At 39.2% G+C, this 23592-nt stretch overlaps 2 protein-coding genes across 6 annotated transcripts in view; both read left to right on the top strand.

The window, feature by feature from the left end:
* Nucleotides 1-1666: 1666 nt before the first annotated feature.
* Nucleotides 1667-9967, top strand: LOC119655014 (proteasomal ubiquitin receptor ADRM1 homolog). 2 transcript variants are annotated; one of them, XM_038060684.1, is made up of 4 exons: nucleotides 1667-1805; nucleotides 1864-2074; nucleotides 2159-2484; nucleotides 8901-9967. In XM_038060684.1, the coding sequence occupies exons 2-4, from the start codon at nucleotides 1883-1885 to the stop codon at nucleotides 9493-9495; spliced, it is 1113 nt and encodes a 370-aa protein (XP_037916612.1). In that variant the 5' UTR covers nucleotides 1667-1805; nucleotides 1864-1882; the 3' UTR covers nucleotides 9496-9967. The 2 variants fall into 2 exon arrangements, with proteins under 2 accessions (XP_037916612.1, XP_037916614.1); XM_038060686.1 differs by lacking the exon at nucleotides 1667-1805 and having other exon boundaries at nucleotides 1883-2074; nucleotides 8901-9052; nucleotides 9110-9967.
* Nucleotides 9968-15310: 5343 nt separating this feature from the next.
* Nucleotides 15311-23592, top strand: part of LOC119653764 (protein argonaute-2) — a 68078-nt gene continuing 59796 nt past the window's right edge. For all 4 annotated transcript variants that reach the window (XM_038058750.1, XM_038058749.1, XM_038058748.1 and 1 more), the window contains exon 1: nucleotides 15311-16837. The gene's annotated coding sequence lies outside the window, so the exon portion shown is untranslated. The remainder of the gene's footprint in view (nucleotides 16838-23592) is intronic.

Below are 23592 nucleotides of genomic sequence, written 5' to 3'. Positions count from 1 at the left end.
TATGAACTTGGCAAATTGATTTTTTTTGTTTAATGTTGTTGGAAAACAAAACTTCATTACTACTTACTATTCAAATATATAACAAATACACAAAACCGTTCATACTTGAAGCATCCACCTTAAGGTTTCTCCACTTGTTATTTAAACATACTCACCTAACACTTCCTTTGGCCAATTCAATATTTCAATATTTCCACTCACGGTCTGTTTGATACAAAAGAAACACAATTTTAAACTACTATCTTCTTTTTAAACCACTCGCGTGGAATTCTGGGCGATAACTGTCGTCAGTCTGGACTGAAAGTGTACGGGTACACACCAGTTCTTCAGTTTTTCATCGATCAGCGCGTCCAGTTTCTGCACAAGAAAAAAGTGTGGCAGATATCGTATACCGTATCCTTGCAATCAATGCAATTGAGCGACCGTGATTTCCCGATTATGCGGAGGTATAACTGAAAATATTAGTGTTCGTTGAATAGCAGGATTATAATAGTCAACTCGCCGTGTTTCAATTAAACCACTGCCGCACGTCCGTAGGTGAAATGCGTAGTCCATCTACCCATGATTCTTTTTCCCACGCTTACTACTATGCGCTGAATGTGCGGGCTCCCTCTTCACCGGCGACGGTTCACTTATTTTCCCCGTCTTTTCTACCGTAATAAACCTCCACAATAACTTCTGCTATCACCATTATTGCTGGCTCCGGCACGATTGGTGGACGCAACGACAAAGCCCCTCACCGTTGTACTTGCGCTAGGGCCTTGCGTCTCATCAGCTCATAATTCGAAACCGTAAAGAAGACCGGACAAATCTACACTTATCAGCAAACGACGCCTACTGGATATTAGATACGAATGGGCAAAATGCAAACATTTTAGCCACAACCTTGTCTGCGAAAAAGTTCATCTTTATGTATATCATGATGTCGAGGTATTTTACCGCGGACTTCGACAAGACCATGGCTTCATCAAACTGAATAGGGAGGATTGTGGCAACCCACTTCTTGGTTAGGACTTTCAGTGGGAGAGAAAACCATTCGCTGTCAAGCACGCGTTGAATGCGCTGAGTAGCAAGTCCGGCTTATACTTTTCCTACCAGTTTCGGCACTTCGTTGGGAATACCAGCCGGTTCTGGTGTTTTTACATTGAAAAGTGAGCATTCCTCACTATTTACCCTCCCATCAACAGCTTCAGCTCGAATGGGGTGGACAAGTGCACTTTCCACCTTCTCAATCATTCCCCGTCCTGGATGAGAAGGCTACATTTATCGTCCCTGACCGTACCATCGGAAGGGTTACGACGGCCTGCACGTTCTTCCGTGAAACGGTATAAAATGGCGAAATCGTTGTAATTTGCGACAGCTTCTCCTTCCTCCAATGGTGGAATTTCTTTTGCCTATTCGCTCAATTTCTCATACTTTTTCATTGCAGTAGAATTCTAACGCAATTTTGCAAGCATTCCAACATCTGTAGTTTAGTACTAAAATGTCGATCCACTGAAATATTAATTAAAAATTCAACAACAAAAATATTATTATACTTTATTATTGGCAAATCTTAAACTTCCTATAAATTAAAGTTTTCATTTCACTTTAATTTTCAATAGTGGAAAATATTTAGAAAACCGTTTCCCATGTGCGGAACTTTGGCAACTCTCAGTTTACATTACAAAGCTTTCCTTCAGATGTCTCTCAAATCGGCGATACGCCATCTCGTACCCGTCAACAATTTTCGTATGAAACTGCTTGTCATTGCGAATCTGCCATTTCTGTGATCGGCGTACGGTGTTAAATTTTATTTTTTCCCAGTAAGTAGTAAAACACGTAACTCGCAATAGCCATTAATAAATCCTTCTTTACCAATAGGAACTGCATAGAAGGTGAAATGTTTGGCCGACAAAGTGGCTTAGTTGGTTCGTCGGGGGGAAGTGGGAGCTCGCTGGTGGAGTTTCGAGCCGGACGAATGAATATGGTTGGGAAAATGGTACATCCAGACACGCGAAAAGGATTAGTATACCTTACACAATCCGAGGACGGATTAATTCACTTCTGCTGGAAAGATCGGGGAACAGGAAAGGTGACTATGGGATATTGAGGAGATAAGGTTAGGTTTCGATGAATTAACTTTCTTTTCTTTCCATTGTTTGAACACGGACTTCAGGTTGAAGATGATTTGATTGTTTTCCCAGACGATTGTGTATTCAAACGAATAGAAACAGTGAAGACTGGCCGGGTGTTTGTGCTGAAATTCAAATCATCAACGCGTCGTCTTTTCTTCTGGTTGCAAGAACCCAAGACGGATAAAGATGAGGAATATTGTCGACGAGTGAATGAGATAATGAATAATCCTCCCTCAGCGAATCGTAGCAGCAATGAAAGTGGAGACTTGCAGTATATGTTAAACAATATGTCACAACAACAACTAATGCAATTGTTCGGTGGCGTGGGACAAATCGGTGGATTAAGTTCGCTTTTAGGATCGATGAAGTAAGTGGATTTGTGCAATTCATAGAATTTATAAAATCTAGCAACTCCTGGTAATTGATCTCATTACGGCTTTTGGCCTTCGACGAAAAACAAAACTGTTTTCAGGAAATTGAGCGAATATGGGAAGAGATTCAAACACACTGACCAGGCTGTGGAGTATCTTTATCCCGCTACAATTTTATCAAATACATAAATCATATATTTCTTAGCTCTTGTCCCGTTTGGTTTCGGGGTCGGCTACTCGCCATCGGATTTACCATTTTTCTCGCACGGAGCCTGGCCTGGGGGGAATAGAGAGGTTGTCAACTCGCTGTCTAGTATGTTAAGATATCGTTGTTTCAGTCGCCTCTTCCTCGTCTCATTGACTCGTACTATTTTGAATTAGCTGAATTGGACAAAACTAAATCAGTTACGTTCGAAAAGCAGTGCACACTTGCGATTGGTGAGATTTCCATGTTTTTGACTACGTATTACTGATTCCGTCAAACCTTTTGCCACTAATTTTGAATGCATAGAGTAGCCACTTCATATATAAAGCTGATCGAGCGAATAAAAACAGTGCCAAATATCTCGTCGCCGTCATTAACAGTCATGTCGGCGTCATGGGGTCGTCGTCACAAACTTTGTTTTCTTACAGTTGGTGGTAGATTGGCTTGTTTGAAGCGATCATTCCAAGTTCGGATGAGTTACTAGAGATCAGCTTTGTTGTGAGACGCTAGAAAGACAGTGGTTCTGGGACGCTTAGATGTTTCGCGAGGCTTCACACTGCCTTATTCAAATCGATTCGATGTCTGTATGTTCGTTTGTCTGTCTGTCTGTCTGTGACAACAGATTTATCCGGAAACGGCTGAACTGATTGTTACGAAAATTGATGCGAGCGTGTGGTCTGGTCTTTCCTTTACATACAGCAAGTGGTGCCGTTTGGTCCCCAGACATTTGAATGGGGGTGTAACATTTTTTTCACTGAATGTGGCGATGTGGGGTATCAAATGAAACGTAGGGGAGTGAAGGCTCAAAATAAGCCCCCAAAATGTATAAAAAGTCTCGTTCTCAGAGCCTATTCAACCGAAAAATCTTAAAAAAATCACAGTACTGCATCTAAACGAAATCAAAATTCACCCCGTTCCGATATCTGCACAAACAAAGTTAATAATAGTATATATTAATACATTTTAGACATAACTTTGGGGAGTTTGAATTAAATCCAACTATTATTAACAAAGTTGGAGAAGTTGAAACTTTGTGTGAATTTCGTGCATTATAAAACGTTTATAACGTCATCAGAACATATCAATTCGTCAATAGCACAACAAAGTAATCTCACGTGAATGGGAAGTCGGAGGGAAACATTTCGTTTTAGTTTTTTATTCATTTATATAACAATATCAATTACTCCAGATAGACATATGTATATGTAAATGAAGCTTTGGGGTTTGCCTAATTCAGATAGATATATTTGTACATTGAACAAGCTGTGTTTAATGTACGTACTTTATATGAAATGTGTGCTTTTGTGCAGGAAGTAAATCGGAAATATGTGTATGATCAATTTATATTTTTTTTCGATGGATGGTAGTTGCTTAAGTAAAATCATTGTGTTCCTTCACATGAAAAATCGATGATACATCTGCGGTGCCATTGTGTGAAGGCTTTATTCACGTTGCAACGGCTTCCATCTGGCCAGTCTGCAATGGAGAACTGCGTTATGAAAAAGAACTGTTGTTCTTTGTTATCGACCTATCAACGAACGTCTCAAATCTAAAATTTACTGCAATGTTGTCCGTCCTGTTGCTGTCTGTGGTTCTGAGTGTTGGCCGAATATTGATTGGTCTGAGCATCGAAGTCGATGGTAAGGTAAGGTAAGCAACCAAAAGGCCGGCTGGATGGATGGGGACTTAAAACCCCCCGCGATTGCATCCAGATGATCCAGATCGCGACGAGCCGACCTCGGTTGTAACAAAGGCTGAAGAAAAAGAAGAAGGGAAGTTACACTGTATTTTTTCAAAAATATCGTGCCCCTTTTATTAGTTATAGCGTACCTATCAACTATTGTATGTCAAGCAAGCATATAACCCTTACAAGTATTACAACTTCGCATCTGGTATTAAGTATTCCACAGGTGCGTCAACCTACTTGTGCCGGACACTGTCTCAGAACGTGTATGGAAGCTTCAGCACACTCCGTTAAACAGTCCTTTGAGCGTTTGGGTTCGTATCTCATAAGCACCTTGGACTGCTCCATTCCTTGTAGTTTCGCCCAGTATAGTCCGCTCATGCGTTCCTCTTAATTTTTTTATGTCATAGCCACGACCCCCTTTCCGGTTCCATAAAAGAGAGGTGTCCCTGTTCCTTTCCTGGCCACTCCGTCCGCTGCCTCATTGCCTTCCAATCCACCATGGCCTGAAAGGCAGAATATCCAGATCTTATGATGCGAGTCGAGTGGCTTCAGTCTCAAGGCATCCCCATACCAGTTTAGAGTTTATCTGGTTGGGCCGAAGTGTCTAAGATCGCTGCTTGATTTTCGTTCAGAATAGCTCTGCCTCCAATACTTCCTTTGGAGGGTGAAGGAGGCACATCGGTCTACGGCGTAAATTTCCGCCTGGAATATGCTAGTGTGCTTACCCATTGGTTCCAAGTACATTTTCCTTGGACCAATGACTCGGCGGCTCAGGTAATCACTTGCTGGTTTAAACTCTATGTCACAGCCTTGCTCTCTTAATTTACCTTGTTATTCCAACGTGTTTCAAACTTCTTATACCCGCCCCTTCTGATTACATGTGAGACTCTTATTGTTTACATCATCAAAAATTTCCTACTTCCTGGCTATACAAACGTTTGAATATCAAGTTTCTCTCCAAGAAATTAGTTGTGAATAACGACAAATAAAAAATTTTACTCAGGAAAAACTTCGGATTCTTACAGAACGAGAGAGATGCAGTCGAACCGTCCTCAGTCCTCAGTACAAAAACTTTCATAAAGTGCCGCTCCTATACGCCTGAACAGGCCAAATCTTTAACATTTTAAACTGTCCATATCATTACTGAGAAGTAATTTCGTCCAATTTGTACAATTCAATAAGACCGAATTTCTCATTTTTTCCTCTCCCAATTAAGGATGGGCTGTCTATTATATTCAATTAAATTTGGTCTCGTCAGAGAATGCAGGCTAGAATCGGTTCATTATTTTCCTGAATATCACGCGCAGTTTTGTTAGAAACGGTTAAACCTATTGATACGAAAGTCTGTAGAAAGGTTGAAACTATGAACCCCTCACATACATTGTTGCATGTTGAACTTAATACACCTTAAAGGTGGGTGCAACATTTTTCACCGAATATGGCCATATGGGGTATCAAATTAAAGGTCTCGATTGAAGATTTTCGAAGCAGATTTTAGTTTTGATAGTGGGACTGAAAGGGGTCAATTACTCCAATGACCCATTCTCAGAAACAACCCACCTCTGAGAGAAAAATGGTGGACCATGCTTATGATATCTAGGTTCCGAACTACGATATCTGCTCAAATAAAATTAATAAAAGTATATTATTATATTTTGAAAATTTACTGCGAACTGGTACTGGTTCAAATAGATAATAATTTAATACTGAAGAGAACAAGCTATAATTCTAATATCCTAAAAGCTCCATTAATTCTTCGCCCTTTAATCTTAAAATTGAAAAGTCTGGAAAATGGTCTCGAAAGTTTTCGATAAAAAAAGGTGCCATTTTTGAATTCTTATAGTGAGACCTGGTACACTTTTTGATGGTCATATTTTGATCCCTCGCTCCCCTATGTTTCACCCGATATCAAATATGGAACCAGTTTCGAAAAGTACTAATTGAACCCTTTCGTTTGATACCCTACATGGCTACATTCTGTGAAAAAAAATGTCCACTCTCCATTCACATGTATGGGGAGCCCCCTTAAACTTAACACAAAATGGCGCCACTTACTGCATGTAAAGAAAACACCAGATTACATACTCTCACCAATTTTCGTAACAATCGTCTAGCCGTTTCCAAATAAATCGGGTGTGGCAGACGGACAGACAGACACCTCTCGATTCTAATAAGGTTTTGTTTCACACTAAACCTTAAAAAGCATGAATACCGGGCTCATATGCTAACATGGTTTTTCGTTCAAGATTCCGGTGTGTTAGAGTATTTAGTTGATACAACAGAGGCAAGTGTTGACGAAGGCTTGGATCCTTCGATTAACAGTGAGGATGACTTTCACTCTAGCTCTGTAAATACTTCGAGCATGTTCTCCGGAATGTTTCGGTGCTGCGAAAATTATTACTTGTGGTTATTTCTGCTGATCACATTTCCTCCTACAATGTACTGTAGTGTACCGTTGCGGTCTTGAATGAAGTGCTCTAGGCCGTGGTCCTATATGCATTGTTGCGCCAACGATTATTATCATAATGGGTTGGCGGAAATTTTAGAAATTCGCAAACTTTTAACGTTCGTCACCATTGTAATCACCATATAAATGTTATCAGAACTCTCCTTGGCGTTCATAAGAGGGAATGGCATGTTATCCAATGCCACTAACTAAAGGGGCTGTGATAATTTTTGAAGCTCTCGCGACCAAACCAATTTCACCTACAATTTTTAATTTACCGTGAACAAAGACTTTTTTTTTTATTTTATACATATATAGGTAGAGAATTACATAGGATTTTTCCGATATCTTAATTTTAGCGAAAACGCCGCGCTTTAAATTGATTTTTTTTTTAATTTTCAAAAAGAAATATGCAATATATCGCAAAAAAATCCTATGTACTTCTATGCAGAATATAATTACAAATATACAGGTAAAGTTTCAGGTCAATTCGTTAAGGTTTGTTCGAGTTATGGCATCGGACAAAGAGGAGTTGCGCTAAAATTTAAAATATTTAGATATTTTCTACATCCTATCCTTTGAGTATGTCATTTTTAAGATGTTTAAAGTGGATTTCCTCAAATTGCTACTGTGGCCTAACCCCTTAACGCCAGAATGTTTAGTTGTAATGCATCATGGAAACAGCAAACTACACATAAACTATACAATAGAAATGAATAGCGCCCTTATACCAACAACAATTTATAAAAAAATGAGTCATGTCGTGTTCTACGAATTATATAAAGGAGCACGCAACATCTGCGAGCCGCTACGGTCACGCTGCTCCTAGGGCAGAGGTGAGGCAGCGTCTGATGATTTGCCTCTGCCCTGGTAAGAAACCGTAAAGCCGCCATCGCTTCACTTTTTTGAGAAGTTTGGGTGCAAGCCCTAAGCGAGGGGTCCGTGGACCAGGAAAGAGGGAGTAAGTTGCTTCCCATTTGGTCCGGTCCTGCATTAAGTTGATGCGGACTTAGGACCCCATCATTCCTAAAACGAACAATTTATACATTTAGAGTAGAAATTAGCTAGGTAAGCAATTAAAAAAGTATTTAAGGACGAAGCACGACCATTACTACCTAACCTGAGCAGACGCACTTTATTCTGCCGCTCAAAACTGGAGCATAGTTTTTAGCTTCTTCCGGGGAAATACAAATTTGGGTACACCAGTGCAATAACGCTATTCGTTGCCCAGGGTTGTTAGCAACGTGAGGTCCCTGCCCCAAAAAGGTTCTCTCCAATTGATCCGGTTCAATATTAAAACAAAATAGTTAATTTAACTCTTAAACAAGTGCATAAAGCCAAAGCCAAGCACCTCTATTTGATAAAAAAATCACACAAACTTGCTGGATGCATGGAAGCGTATGCAATCGAAGGAACTATATAATGCAACTTAAAAAAGTGAGAAATCTACAGCATGTGAACTACTGCTTTGCAAAAAGTGAAATTAAAAAATCCATATCCATTTCCCAGATATAAAGTGCTGGCATTTTCTACACCTTGAGAGGTTTACATGCATAGGGAGGAGGATCAAAAAGCATTTTCATCGTTTTTCGACCAATCTTTTTTTTTGGGTAGATGGTGAACTATATCGAGTATATGCGCCGGAACTGATTTGGTGTTTGGTGATGGTTCGATCCTAACGATCCTGTGAATTTTCAACTATTATTTTTGAGTTGTCGGCCATTTATCTATCATCGCACATTATTGAATATCGTGTGGTCATATCGAGAAGAAGATCCTCAGCAATGTGAACTCATCATGCCCCGTCTGTTTTACTCCTTAAATTACCTCGCCAATAGAGATCAATTCGAATGGGGATCATTTTGTGATGCTAACGGATCTTAATTCAAACCTCTATATCTCGGAAAGTCGTGTTCGTCGTGGAAAACTAAGATTATTAAAATGTTCGCTTGTTTCTCAGTCATTGAGAGCTAAAGCCTAAAATCAATTGGAATATGGTTATATGAAATTAATTGAATTGAGTAAAGATTCAATGGAAAATTGAATAACAAGAATTTTTTTAATTTCTTTTCAGTCGTTCAGAAAATAGCTCATCACGGACAGCATCCACCCCTACAGGCAGGAGTAATAGTAGTGCGGTAACTGCTTCCGGAGGGTCAAATAATACACCAAAAACACCGGATAACACAGTCCCGTTATCACGAACACCGTCAGCACCGAAGGGAGGTAAGAAGACTGGTGGTGGCAGAGTAACTTTGCCTGAATTACAATCCTATTTGTCAGCCATATCACCGGAAACATCAACAAATCGAACGGTGAACATCGATTTGTCTACTGTGCTTTCATCATCAGAAGCTGTAACCAAATTAATTTCGGATCCAGATAGTGCAAGTGCTCTTTCTGTACACCTACCGAACACTGGTAGCGATGACACATCGAAACAACAATTGAAAGATACAATCTCATCACCTCAATTTCAACAAGCCTTATCACTGTTTTCGAGTGCTCTACAATCGGGCCAATTGGGACCAGTTGTATCACAATTTCAACTATCATCAGAAGCAGTTGCAGCGGCAAATACAGGTGATTTAGAACAATTTGTGAAAGCGCTTGAAAAGTCTGCAGGCGACGCCAAAAAACAAGAAGCGACTGACGACAAGACAGGCTAACCAAATTATTTGAGTTACTCATTGCATTTTACACCTTATACATATTTCTTTTATATAAAAAACATTGCATATATCTATTGCCTACGAGACATAACATTTAATTTACATAGATGCAAATTACACGCTCGCAAAGTGTTTGGGCTCCTATTCAAACTCGATTTTGGATAGACATCAGTGAGCCGGTCATTGGTATGTTGATTACAATTATGCTGTCAACTTTGAAGGTTTTTTGCTTTAGATTTTTTTCTCTCGATAAACGTATCTATGTAGACGAAAAGATTTTCGAAACATTGTTATTTTTTGATGACCTATTTCCATAAAGAGCATAATATTAGTCTATGGCGAAAATACTGGAATAAAGATCGACATTTCAGTAGATTGAATGGATTTTGTAAATTTCGTTTAATTTTGAATGATTATAAGATAATCCGATTGGTTTGTTATTAAATTGTCCGAAAATTTTGATTGAAAATCTTTGTTTTTTTTATAAGAAGAACATTAGAAATACGAAAGTCGATGGGGTACTGTTGCAAATCCAAAAAGCGACGTTGAGATATGTGTTCTTGCCTCGCTTGCTTCAGCCAAAGACAACGGATATCTATATTTTAAAGCTTCACTGACCTACCGAAATTTTTCGAGGCTCCGTTGATGTTTACGAGGGTGCGCGTGTGGACAGTGTTATGAGGATTTCCGAAATTCCCCAACCATCGCCGTTTGCGTATGGTAGTATACTGCCGAAAACATTGCGTCAAATTGCGTCTATTTTTTATCGTGCGTTTTTGCCAAATTATCAAAAGTTGATTCTCCTGGTAATCGGTTTTACTTCACTTCTATCGTATATATTCCCAATGCTGATAAATCGCTTTAATTGCTTATATTAAATTATATTATCATGTTAACTGCGGTAATATTGCATTTTTTCTGATTCTCGTGTCATAACTAGATGCGTGCGTTATATAAATCCAGCTGAAAACACTTGGATATAAAGCATTCGATTCAACATATTTGAACTGCAGGGCGGCATTACAATTTGAGGCATGCGATCTCAATCTGTGAAGTGGATTAGGCTTTAGGAAATTTGAGACCTGGGTCGAAATGGTAGAAGCCTGACTAGGAAACTTACTTCGAACACATGGTTTATTGCATGGTCGCTATAATATATGGTATAGTCGCTCTTCTCTCGGTATTCAATCTCTGTCTGTCAATTTGTCTCTTGCATTGCGCCACGTCTACTCGTGTCCGTCCGATTTCAATCTGTTTATTTTTATTTCATCTGAAAACGCAATCTCCTTCCGGTAGTCGTATAGTAAAGGGCCTGTACTTCTTCACGAAGCTATGCCTTAGTTTCCGATGGCGTTTAGTCAACATCGGTTTTCCAACCTTTGCACGGCCTCGTAAACCATTCGTACTTAAAACTGTACGTACTCTTTCTACACTAATTTTTATATAATCCGTCTGCTGTAGACATGGTGTGTTCTCCAGTTCTAATAGTTCGCATAATTTTGTGCATTGTTACGTCATATCATTTGGGTATTAGCTCCAAGTCTTCTTTTGCTACGATTGCCCGATATTTACTGACCGAATATGCGCTGATGGTATTTTGTTTTGCAAATCCAATAATGGTAAAAACAGCTTAAATAGGTACAAAAAGCGATCATTAGATCGGACTCACATCGGAGTCACTGTAAATGGAATCATGAACTTTCCTTACTTTTGTCTGCAGATTATCTTAGCGTACGAATACGCCTTTATCTTTTAACTAATATCAGCTATTGAAGGGTGTCTTCGACTGCAAGCAGAGCTCCATTCTTCGCATTGATTAACACTGGAATATACGGCATCTTCAGGAGTATTCAGCTTTAGACCAAGCTTACCTGAAGACTCGGCCATGAGTCGTGCCATAGCAAAGTCTTCCGATGGTTTCTTTTATCTCTTTTGAAATTTCCGATAATTATTTGATTGTTTGTCGGTTTTTTCCTTCCTTCTATGGCGCTGAAGCCTCCCGACTGTGTCCTCCTATTTCCCAAACCGGAAAAGTGTAACTTGCGCTGTCCACTGAGTCCCTCCATCAGTTTAGGGATTTGCCTAGTGTTCTTTTACCTTTCACCTTGCCTCTAAATAGGTGCCTGGGAATTTTGCTGAAGCCCCATTTCGCCCGCCCATTGGAGCTTTTCAATCTCTATATGGATGCAGCTTCTTCAACTCGCTGTTGATTGTTGGTTTTCCAACAAGTCCAACTCTCGCTTCCGTAGCACAAAACAGCGCGAATCGAAATTATATGTATTGTGAACTTTGTTTCCCTGTGTACATTTTTATTTTTTATAATTGGCGGTTCGAAGGAGTGTGAATCAGTTTTCATTGGAAGCGCCCCAAGTCTTTCATTGATTTGTTTGAAGTTGTATACGACAAAAACTATGCCTCATTCTCGCCTTCTTGAAAATAGTATGCGTTCGAAAGTCAAATAAATCACTACCTAATAATTAACTAATATGGCCCAACAACGGTTGAATGGCAACCATCGTTTCTTACCCATGACTTCTAGCGTTTAGGATTATTCAAATACACCCAATTCTCACCACCAGTTGGACCACCTTTGGAAAACGACTTAGTTTGAAATTATTCCGTCGGAATTTCAGACATAGCCTCTCGTTGCCCCTTGTTCCACTCCGACAATTCACATTTGTCTTCTTTTTGGATCTTTTCGATGGCAAGTAAACAGAGTGTTTGGTAACGTTTAGCGAAAGCTGTATCTCCTTTTGTATTTGCGAATCGCTCTGATGCAGTAATGTTTGTAGTTCATCATAATCCTTTCCATTAACGTCATAATGCCCCGATGGTGAATGTCTTAAACCGTTCTTGACGCATTCTTAAAAAAGGAGAATGATTGCCGGATTCCTTGATTAGTATTTGATGAGGTTCTGTGGGACTTTTCATAAGATTGAAGGTAGAAGGCAAAGCCTCCTGCGCGGATCTTTCCAAGCAAGAAGATGTTTGTAAAGCTTAACCAAAAATTATCTATAAAATTTAATACATTACAGTTACCCTGAAAACGGATCACGATTCATTTATGCAACATTGACAGGTCAATTTTTTATTTTAATTTTTTTTTATTTCTTTAAAAATATGCATAAACTCCCTTATTCCACTTTGTTTCATTTTTATTGGCAATAAACTCCCCGCCTTATTTTCACTAATGACAGAAATCACTTCTATGGTGCGATCTAACAAAACTCTCAAAGATCGTTTTTGAAAAAACTGTGTGTTTGAAATTATTAGCATTTTAAATTTCAATGGAATTCAAACATACTGAAAAGCCCGCGCCATGTTTTTTGACCCAAGCCTCCGAATAATACATGGGGCCTAGTAAGATTATCACCATAGGGCATCGTTTTGCCTTAGGCCGTGGTACATTTATCAGGGTCAGCTTTATCATATTAATCGGCATACCGAATTCTCACATGGCCATGTACATTATTGTACCCGCCATGCTATCATAGCATTGAAGTTGATGAAAAGATGATGCAACCGGTGGAAAATCAGATTTCTTCTGATCTGAGCTTTGATATGAGCCGATGATATATTAGGAGTATGATGTTATCCGGCCTAACAAGATAGCGGAGAATATCTTATAGATGGTGCTCAGCAGCGTGATATTTTTATCTCCTTTTTGTGTATGGGACAAATAATGCCCCTTTGCCAGTCATCGCTATCCCAGACCTTAAGCATAAGTTAATGAATTTGGTCGCCTCCATATTTAATCAGTTCGGCTTGTAATTAAATCTTCACCGAGCGACCTATGATTTTTAAGCCGATGAATTGCACGGACTGTTTTTTCCATGGTAGATGATGGGAGCATTTGTTCGTCGTCTTCGGTTAGGAGAACAATCACTTCGCCTATATTCTGATTGCTGGCCAGTTCATCAACATACTCAACCCATCGCTCCAATATGTCTTCGGTCTTCAGATGTATATGGCTTATCCTACTGACTTGTTGGTAAAACTCCTGGGCCTTGTGTGATTGCTCCCAGTACTTTTCGAGTTCACGGACCTGTTGGTTCTTTCAGACTTACTTTTTCTGTCTATGAAGTCACTTCTCCGGTATGCGGCATTCTTCCATTACATTACATTACATTATTGCTGGTTTACATTCATGGTCGAACCAGTTGTTCTATTCTTTTTGCATTTGGGGCCAGGTTTTTTTGGTGGTCGTATCAATGATAATGCCCTTCAGTTGGTTGTGAAGATCATTTGGCGATGCTTCATCTCCAGAACCTCTGTTGGCTGTGGTTATTGCGACATCCATTTTCCCCTTATAGGTTTTATAGAGGGCTGTGTTGTAGATGGCTTCAGTGTTCGCTTTCACCTATTTGTAAGAGGGGATTTTAGGCGGTGTTGTAATTCGAGCCCGGAGCACTATGCCAACGAGGTAGTGATCTGAGTCTATATTGGCCCCCTGTAACGTTCTGACATTCACCAAGGCTGAGAGGTGGTGGCGTTTAATCAATACGCGGTCAATTTCGTTGAAAGTGGTCCCGTCTGGAGTGGCCCACGTATGTTTGTGTACTGTTTTTAGCGCAAACCAGAGGTACTTTCATTTCGTGCGGCAATGCTAATTGAATAATTTTGCTGGAATTCTCAAGTTAAGCAATACTTCATATGGTATATTTCGGTCAATTCCGTCATATACTGGTTTGACCGTAAATAGCTGGTCAATTTTCGATCTTCCAGTCCAAAAACCTCCTCCCATCGTCTTATCGACGTACGTTCTAATTTTTTTGTCTAGCATTTTCGTGAAGATTTTATAGAGAGTACAAAGCAATGAGATGCCTCTGCATTTTTCGAATGTCAACTTGTCAATTTTTTTGTGGATTGTGCATATCACACTTTTTGGCCACTCTGCGGGATCTGTTTTTGGTTCCAGATGGAGAGAACCAAATTATGGATAGCTTTTATGACCCATGGCCTGGCTGATTTGATGCATTCAGCAAGAATCCTGATGTCTTGTTCATTTTTTGACATTGGTTTCTCATTTTCGTCTATATGCTGCTTTGCGCATTTTAGATCATCATCCTCAAATGTCATCGATAGGCTTTCCACGTTGATTCTGGGGAATAGCGCGGTTTTATTCATGTTATATTTGAGTTAACTTTAGCCATTGGTGGTAAATATTCAACAAGAGGACATATGAGTTGGGAACGGTGTGGTGTACGGCTAATATCCTACGAAATTTTATAAGAAATTAATATAACAAAGCATTTGCTTCTGTTTGTATGTACATTTTTGCCGACAAGTGCATAACTTCTTCGCAATTCGTAAGTTGTTTGATTTGTTGTTCTTGTTACTTCTCAGCGATTGATAATTCCCAGACCGATAGTAAATGAAAACATTAATGATGACAATTGATATTGGTTTATATCTCCAACGACATTTATGTTTATCATGACAAACTTCGAGGCGGCATACTATCAGGAACTGGCGCGCCGCTGACTACACCTACCCTACTGGGCGCCTTACCCAACACCAATTTACTTCTCCATAGAACCAGACACAGTGTCATCTAGACCTTGAATTATTTCAATTTCCCTGAATCCACCTCAGCCTCAAACCTGTTCGAAAACACAGCGAAGAGAGGGGAGATACATCGGAAATTTCACTTTCGCCCCAATTTATTTACATGAGATGCAATCTATATGGCAAAGTCGCCAACAGGTGTGTAAATGTGTTTGTGTTTATTTTGTTTGCGGTATATAAAGCTTTTGAAGGGCAGCAGCAGTTATTTCGGTTGGAGGAATTACCACTGAACGCTTTCCGTGTGCGAAGCTCGGTCGCGCCGGACTTTTTGTGTTGTGCCGAAGTGCAAATTGTGTTGTGGTTTGTGACTTGTAATTTGTGTCATTGTGGAAGGTTTGTTGTCGACGTTTGATTTTCGCTGAATATACTCCGCATATGCGCCGTACTTTCGGATGAACGTTTTACTGGACGCGATTGCCATTAATTTGCTTCAGTAAGCGGTTCACGAAGTACATAAGCTTGCACCGGTAAACAGCCGCGCTCTCCATAGTGCGGCAAGTGCACACTTGTGTGCGTGAGAGAGCACTCGGATAGACGGTTGTCGAACTTCCAATGCGAAAAAGCTTGCGGAAGCTTAGCGATGTGTTTATGTGCGTGGTGAGCGAGAAAATATAAGATGGCAGCAGAAGCGCGATCCCGCAACAGGGAATCCCGAATTTGATTGTCGGTTCAGTGAAAATATCTCTGTATAAATATTATACGCAATATTTGAATTTGTGGGAATCGGCGCTGATATTGGAGTCGTTTGGCTTTGCAGAGTTGTCATGGAGCGGCAAGCACCGTGAACCTGGAAAAAGGACCGGTGATGCCGCCAACCCTACGCACTAATGGCAGACACTAACTAATCCTAATAAGTGGATGTTTGTTACCCATGCGAGTGTAGATCGGCTTTAGTCACCCAGACAGTTAGTAATAGTTAATATCTGCGTGCAAAAGTAATCCACCGGCGCTGGACTGGCATGTCGAGTCGCGCGCTCAGAGTGTCCCCGTGAGCAGCGAATTGTTTTTATTTTGTGTTTTCATGTTCCTTTTGTAACGTGTCACAGATGACGTCTGTTCCTACGTGAAATCCGATAAGAGCGGTCGAGGTAAACAGTTTTCGGAGGCGGATTGGCTGCTGGCTGCCGTGAATTAACGAACAATATTGCTGCCCCCACACAGATCCCGTTGACACCATCCATCCCTTCACCTTTTCGAGTGCACATCGGCCGGAGCCCTTTCACGGATTCGGTTTCGGCTCCCTCGGCCGCGACGGCCCGCCGCGCGGAGTTGTTCACACACCCGCCGCCCGCTGACCCATCGGGCAATGAACATTTTGCGTAGTTTATTCTTCCAACTAGAGGTGCAAAGAAAAGCCGGGAGCGGGGTCCCGCGACTTGGGCAAAAACGATACAAGAAAGATTGCAAACACTTATACGCCTAAAATCCAATATGAAAAATCTGATATCGAGGTGAGGTGAGTTCGTGGGACCGTAGGACCCGCTGTCTATGCAAGTGAGGCGCAGTCCAATTGGATGGGATTCTAGTAAGAAGTGTCCAATTCAGTAATAATAGATATTAGTGCCGTCTTTGAGTTGATTCCGTGATTTTTTGTGGATTTTCGGTCAGTGTCAAGTCGAAAAGTGGTTAAATGTGAAAAACCGGACTAGGCTTTTGGCATTTAAGTGCCAACAACACCGTCGATTTGTATTGTCGTCACACAGAATTAAAAAAAAAGAAAATTGAAGCTTACACTGGACTTCGTCACAACACGACGAATCATAAAAATCAGGTAAGTCCGGTTATTTTTGTACCTAAATTTATTTCATTAATTAACTATTTTCACTCACACGGAGAGGTGCATTGATTCCAAAACTGATATTTTCAAGTAGTTCCCAACTCGTTTTCGGCTAGCATTCACAACGACTAGGAGGACTGGGGTGGGCTTGGCACCACAGAGGAGCCTTTTAGGCAACAGATTCACATGAAATTGCTGCTTTCAATATGTTTAGTCCCGTACCGGGCTATTAGCTGATTTGGGTGTTAAGAGGTCTCAGATCAATGTTTCTTGAAAACGTTTGGTGTGATATTAATTCCTGCACAATTGCAGAGCCGCTAAAATGATGATCCCTGGGTGATCTCAGTACAAAATTCGAAGGACAACGAAGGGGATCCTTTTGCAATATCAGTGTTCCAGGCGTGGAGAATCTTGCGGCAGAAAAACATTTCTTACGAATATCAAAAATATGTTGGCGAAACGTCTGCTGTGTGTTAAATGCAGTCTTTCACAGCGGTACACTATGTGATTATTATGGAATTTAGACGGAAATAATTTGACGTGCTTATCGAAAGTATGATCCAAACTTATCAGGCGCTTTTTATCCGTTGGATTAGGTAATTATCCTCTAGAAAAGTATAAATCACCATCGGGATCGTGGTCTGGTGCGCTTCATGGTTCTGCTGAGTGTCCTTGTCACGAAGCAACCCATCCCTATAATATAACAAGTCCGGATGGTGGGCGCTTCAGGTATAAAGATTTTGTGTTCATCCTATGTGAGGAACGTTCTATTCAGACTGCAAGCGGATTTTTAGCCAAGTACAGAAGCAGGCACTTGTGGGGGGTATGAAAAGCCATAAATACCGATATGCAACAGCCTTCAACACATTGACAAACTGGAAATACTTTCAGAACTTTTCGTTGAACACTGCAAAATGCTGGTGTTAGAGGGCGCGCAAAGTTAAGAAATCCTTGCTAACAGAGAGGCACCAGAACCTGCAATTGGCATTTGGAAAAAATATAAAATCTGAGCTGGCTGGGAGAAGACTATTTAGTAAGATGAGACGAAAATAAAGCGTTTTGGATCAGATTGTCCCGGATGGGTATAGAGGATTTGCGGTGGGAATATAGAATCGCATTTTGCAGAGCGCACACTGAAGTTTAGATGAGGCTCAGTTACGGTATAGGATTAGACTGGCCTCTCCAATATCCAAACCTAACCCCACGGAACCCCTCTGTGCTATTTTGAGGGGTAGGTTTGTTCAGGCACTACAGGATCTTTTGACTACTTAAAGTTGTTCTCAAGATATAAATAACGTCTACTTTGATGGGCATCAGAGTCGGTATCTTCATGCTCTGATTTTTTTCTGGTTCAGTATCTGAATCGAAAAGTTAGCCGCTAGATTTAACTGATGGCACTTCACTTTCATCATTCTTCTCCAATTTATTATTCAGTGAAATCGATATTCTTCCGCCTTCCCGGTGGAAGTTTTTTCACATGATTGAATTTGGTATTTTTTGCATGGTATTTGTTACCTTTAGCAAAAAAATTAAAGATAATGATAGCACTGTGTAACAATGCGTTATCGTGGTGCAAAATCCATCAGTTATTTGCTTACAAATCCTTTCGTTTTTCACGAATTCCTTGCTTTTCTCGAAAAAAAATTAGGATCTCGGGAATCCCCCTTTCTCTCATGTCGGGTCCTATCGACTGAATGACGAGATTTTCAAGGTTTTATTTGAAACAAAACCTTATTAAATTCGATTCAATGTCATCACTGTCATCAATCACAGCCGATTTACTCGGAAACGGCTTAATCAATTGAACCTTTAGATTCATGAAAAAGGGGGGGTGCACATTTTTTTTCACCAAATATAGCCATGTGGAGTGGAATATTAAATGAAAGGTCTTAGTTTTGACATTGATTGGAAAGGTGGCGAGTGCGGGAGGTGGAAAATGATCTTTTGTTTGGTGGATCCATTCTCAGGAACGGGAAGAATAAAGATAGAAGAATACAACTTTGACACCGTTCATAGTTTCTTCTATCTAGGGTCGAAAATCAGAACCGATAACAGCTACGATGGTGAAATCCGCGCGCGGTTGTTGTCAGCCAACAGAGCGTATTTCAGCTTACAAAAACTGTTCCGCTCGAAACGTCTCACCATAGGGTCAAAGCTCTTACTCTACAAGACAATGATCTTGCCAGTCCTCATGTATTCGTCGGAGACTTGGGTTCTTAGCAAGAAGAATTGCGAGCTCTTGGCCGCGTTCGAGAGAAGAATCCTCTGAAAAATGTTTGGCCCTCTACATGAGGATGGACGATTTCGTAGCCTATATAACGACGAAATCTATGAGCGATACCATGACCGTCAGGTTGTGGATAAAATCCGGCTCAATAGGTTACGGTAGGCGGGTCACTTAATCCGTATGGATGAGGATGACCCAGCCGGGAAAGTCTATAAGGGCAATATCTATGGTAGAAAAAGAAGATGAGGCAGACTCTGCCTAAGATGGAGCGATGGCGTAGGTCAGGACGCCAGAAAGCTTTTAGGGATATAAAATTGGTGGACCTCGGCGCAAAACCGGGATGTTTGGAGTTCCTTATTAAGGCAGGCCTAGACCCGATACCGGTTGTTGCACCGTTGTTGATGATGATTCTCAGAAACCACCAAAACGAAAAATATGGAAAAAATCAGAAGGCTGCCACTATATGGTACCTAGGCTCCGAAATATACTCCATATCTGTTAATAAAGTTAATAGTAGTATATTGCTATAATTTTTTGTAATTGACTGTGAATTCCCTCTTAAGTTCATCCTAGAATTATGAAATTGCAACAATTTAGGCTCTAATATAGAGCATGATCCTGCTAAGTTTGGTAGTAATCGCACAATTATTAACAAAGTTATCACAGGTCAAAGTTGTCGCTTCAGTGCAAATTCAAGACTTTGAAAGTCAATATAATGCGAAAGTGGATATTCTCACATAATATATACATATATTACATGCTAGCTACTAACGGAGCAAATGTCCACTGAAATGTTTTTGTGAAAGAGATACACAAAGGCTTTCATACCTGAAGCGTCCAGCTCGCGGTTTCCCGACTTGTTGTAAATTTTTTCAAGGGAAATTTCGGATTAGAGTTTTAATTATCTAGAAGTATATACATTCAAAAATGTTTGTTTTTTTTTCTGTATAAAAATATCAAAAATGTACAAGGATATTATATAATTCTTGGAGTGCCGTAAAAAAACTTCATGCTCGGTACCCATTGGCGTGTCTTTAAAAATTGTCGGTAGAAAAAAAAATGAGTTATTGCTTTGCTTATAATAAGAACTAATTAACGGAAAAAACCGAGTGACAAGTACTAGATAATGGTGTATAGAAAAACCACAAAAAAATCCTCAAGGCAATCGGTTCATTGGTTTTCGAGAAATTTCGGATACCGTGGTTTTGTGAAAAACGCTTTGAAAATTTCGGGAATGAATAAAATCGCCGTCAAATACGTTTTACCTTCTCAGCTGTAACTGGTTTATTTATCGAAATATTACCTTACCGTTCATCAGATATTCTGGAAACCTCAAACTTCAAGAACATGCCAAAAAATATATTTTTTCGACCATCTAGGTGTATATCTTCCCTTAAGACGTAGGGTTACGCAAACTGGAACTAAAAACGTCTCCGCGCAGGCAGGGAGAGTTAAGGCTCGGTTCTATCGTCACGCCGGATGACTGCTATATGCCTTGAATGTTTTCTTCTGTGCAAGTATTGTAGGCAGGTAAATAAGTTTGTTGTTTGATCTTTTTTTAAAATTTGTACCGTAATTACTTCGAAAAGCGGTCTCTCCAGCTCAATTTGAATGAACTTATGTTGTGAAGGTTAGTCAAAAAAACTGCCCCAAACTGTTAAAATAATTAAAAAAGATTGTTCCAATTCCAATAATGATTATTAGAATTATTTTCTATTATTCCAAAAATTTTGGAAATAATTTTAATTATCATGTACATGTTAAAAATAATGCAAGATTCCAATTCCAAAACTCTTTTTCGTTTCTTTGAATGACGAAAATGTTTCTACATGAAATAATGGTATTACATGTTTGCAGTCTAAGTATCTAATCTGATCGATTTAGCTTATTCATTGTTTTAGATTTTTAGATAAGAAGCCAATTTAAAATTATTATCTTGTTTTTTAAAAGGACATACATTATAGTTGAGTTTATTTAACACGTACAGCGCCGTATGTGTCAAACTGATACAAATTGAGTTTACATGTTGACGCCGCATGTATAGATTTGATACATATTTGGTTTACATGGGAGGCCACATGTATACTAATACTTGTTCAACATCATCTGTAAACTCCTCAACAGTATAGAGAAATAAAAAACACTCCTGGCCTGGGAGTGTGACCTACTTAAAAAAGGCTGGCCTTAAAGAATAGACCTGTTTTTTGGCCTGGCGCTATAAGTGTTAAAAAAAAACATACCCTGCAGATATGTAAATAATAGTTTTGCTTTTGAATTCATGTTATGTAACCTATTAATTTACTTAAATAAAGTAGACAATGTACACAATAAATTAAATTATATATTATCCTCAAATGATGCAATGGTGGAGATGGTTGAGTCTCAGCTTCTCAATCTCGTGCTTGTAATCCAATCCTTCATCTATGCTTGAGTTCTCTTTTGTGCTTGTCCCGCTCTGTAGGCTTATCACTTCCGCATTATTGAGTACGATAATAATTAAACTTCTTGAAAATGATGTGAGGGAGAAAACAATAATAAGAAAGAAGAGCCTGTTTTGTTTCACAAAACTGTGAACAGGACATATATAAAACACGTCTTAAGGGATAAAGGCATGTCACTGTCAATGTTGGTAATTACAAATAATATGATCAACCACAGATATCTAAATTAGTCAGATAGTTCAATAACATTTGGCTTTCATGGAATTTTCCGACCTATTCGTTGAGCATGGTCGTCTAATATCGACAATAATTTTAAGTTCTTTAGGAGAAGAAGAATATGTGAATTTAGGCAGTCATCATCTTAGATTTCCTATTTCGAAAAACCGGCATAAACTACAAGTATTGGCCTTATTTATCATTTTGTCGCACTGTAAATCCGAAAAATCAACATTTTCATAAAAATAAAAATTGCATCTCATTTACTGATTACGATTTGGTTCCAATAAATGGTTTTTGTGCTAAGCAGGAGACTAAATGTCTATGCTTAAGACGTTACGAGAGCTAAGAAAAATAGCGGAATTTCCTATCTTTTCGTCGAGGAAGATATTTGAAAGTTGGTACATAGTGGTTTATATTTCGTTATTAACTTCGAATATAGCACTTTTAGGGAAACTGAACAAAATAAGCTAACGTGAAGGGAGAATACTTACCCTAGGAATAGAACTACAAAAGTATACATATTACTTACATCTACATTTCGTAATTGATCTTTCTTGGAGAGTTCTCCATAAGCTAACTATGGAAGTGAATTAGCCAACCATGTGATTTAATTTCGAATCTAATAATTTGCCACACTTTCGATGCTTAATCGCATTCTTGATCACTTACCATAATGCTGTTATGCACATATAAGCGAGTATTCTATCTACAATTGGGAAGGAACACGTAAAATACATACTTGAGCAGACATGATAAGACAAGACTACAAGATTTCATTCAATGTTTTGTGCAAACCAACTTTCAATCGGAATCGTCACTAGGCGCTTTTTTGTCCGCCGTGCTGCCGATAATATTTTCCTAGTGTTTATTCAGGGGGTAGTATGGAGTCGATGTAAATGCCAATGCTGATCGTTTTATATTTAGAAAAGTAGACGAAATTATATCGGCAAATTTTATAATTCTTAAAAGGTATTAGTGACTGGTTATATACGGATGGGACAGATTAAAGATAGTTTTCGGAAGCATTTGTTTTTAGAATTTATGGAGGATTTTAATCTCAACGTTTTTGCTTGCTTTCTCTCTAAAAAAATTATAATTTTAAAACTGTTGATGAATATAATCTCTATCCGCAATTCTTAAAGCGTGACGTGTTAGTTTATCAGGAGTAGCGTAATGTAATAACGAGTGGCTATTCGACCTTATATAGAAACACGGCATACGTTTGCCTATCGATTCGCCTAAATTGAATTGTTCCTCGTCAAAGGAAAAGGGCTTTTGATCTTCCTTTCCAACCCCAATTAAATTTCGTCACAATTACTCCTCTTAAAAAAGTTATGGCGTCCTAAAGTTTTTTTTTGTTGTTGTTGTTATTAAGGTTTTGTGTGAAACAAAACTTTATTAAAATCGATTCAATGTCGGCCTGTCCGTCACACTCGATTTACTCAGGAACGGGTGAACCTATTGTCACGGAATTTTGCTGAGAATATGTGGTCTGTGAATCAATTTGGGGGGCCAAATTATTATTTTCCCACTAATAATTTCAGTTTTTAGGCAAGGAAACTTATGTTGTGAAACAATATTGGGTAGACATTCGAGATACACTCAAGACAATGTCATAACGTTAAAAATAAAATAAAAATTTAATATTTAGTCAAGGCGCCTTTTGTTGTAAACATAACTCTTACTATTCACGGCATATATTCAATACATTTAACGCAGTTCATTTCATTTTTCATCGCTTCTATGTTTGAACTTCGCAAAACAGAGGCTGCATGGAAGATAAATGGCTAATTATTTTTATTAAAAAGAAGTCTAGTCACTTTTTTCCAAACATCAACAATTGAATTCAAAAGTTGTTTGCA

Source organism: Hermetia illucens, chromosome 4, assembly GCF_905115235.1.
Source record: "Hermetia illucens chromosome 4, iHerIll2.2.curated.20191125, whole genome shotgun sequence".
Taxonomy (NCBI): domain Eukaryota; kingdom Metazoa; phylum Arthropoda; class Insecta; order Diptera; family Stratiomyidae; genus Hermetia; species Hermetia illucens.
Note: the sequence above shows the minus strand (reverse complement) of the source record. Positions and strands in the feature narration are given on the sequence as shown.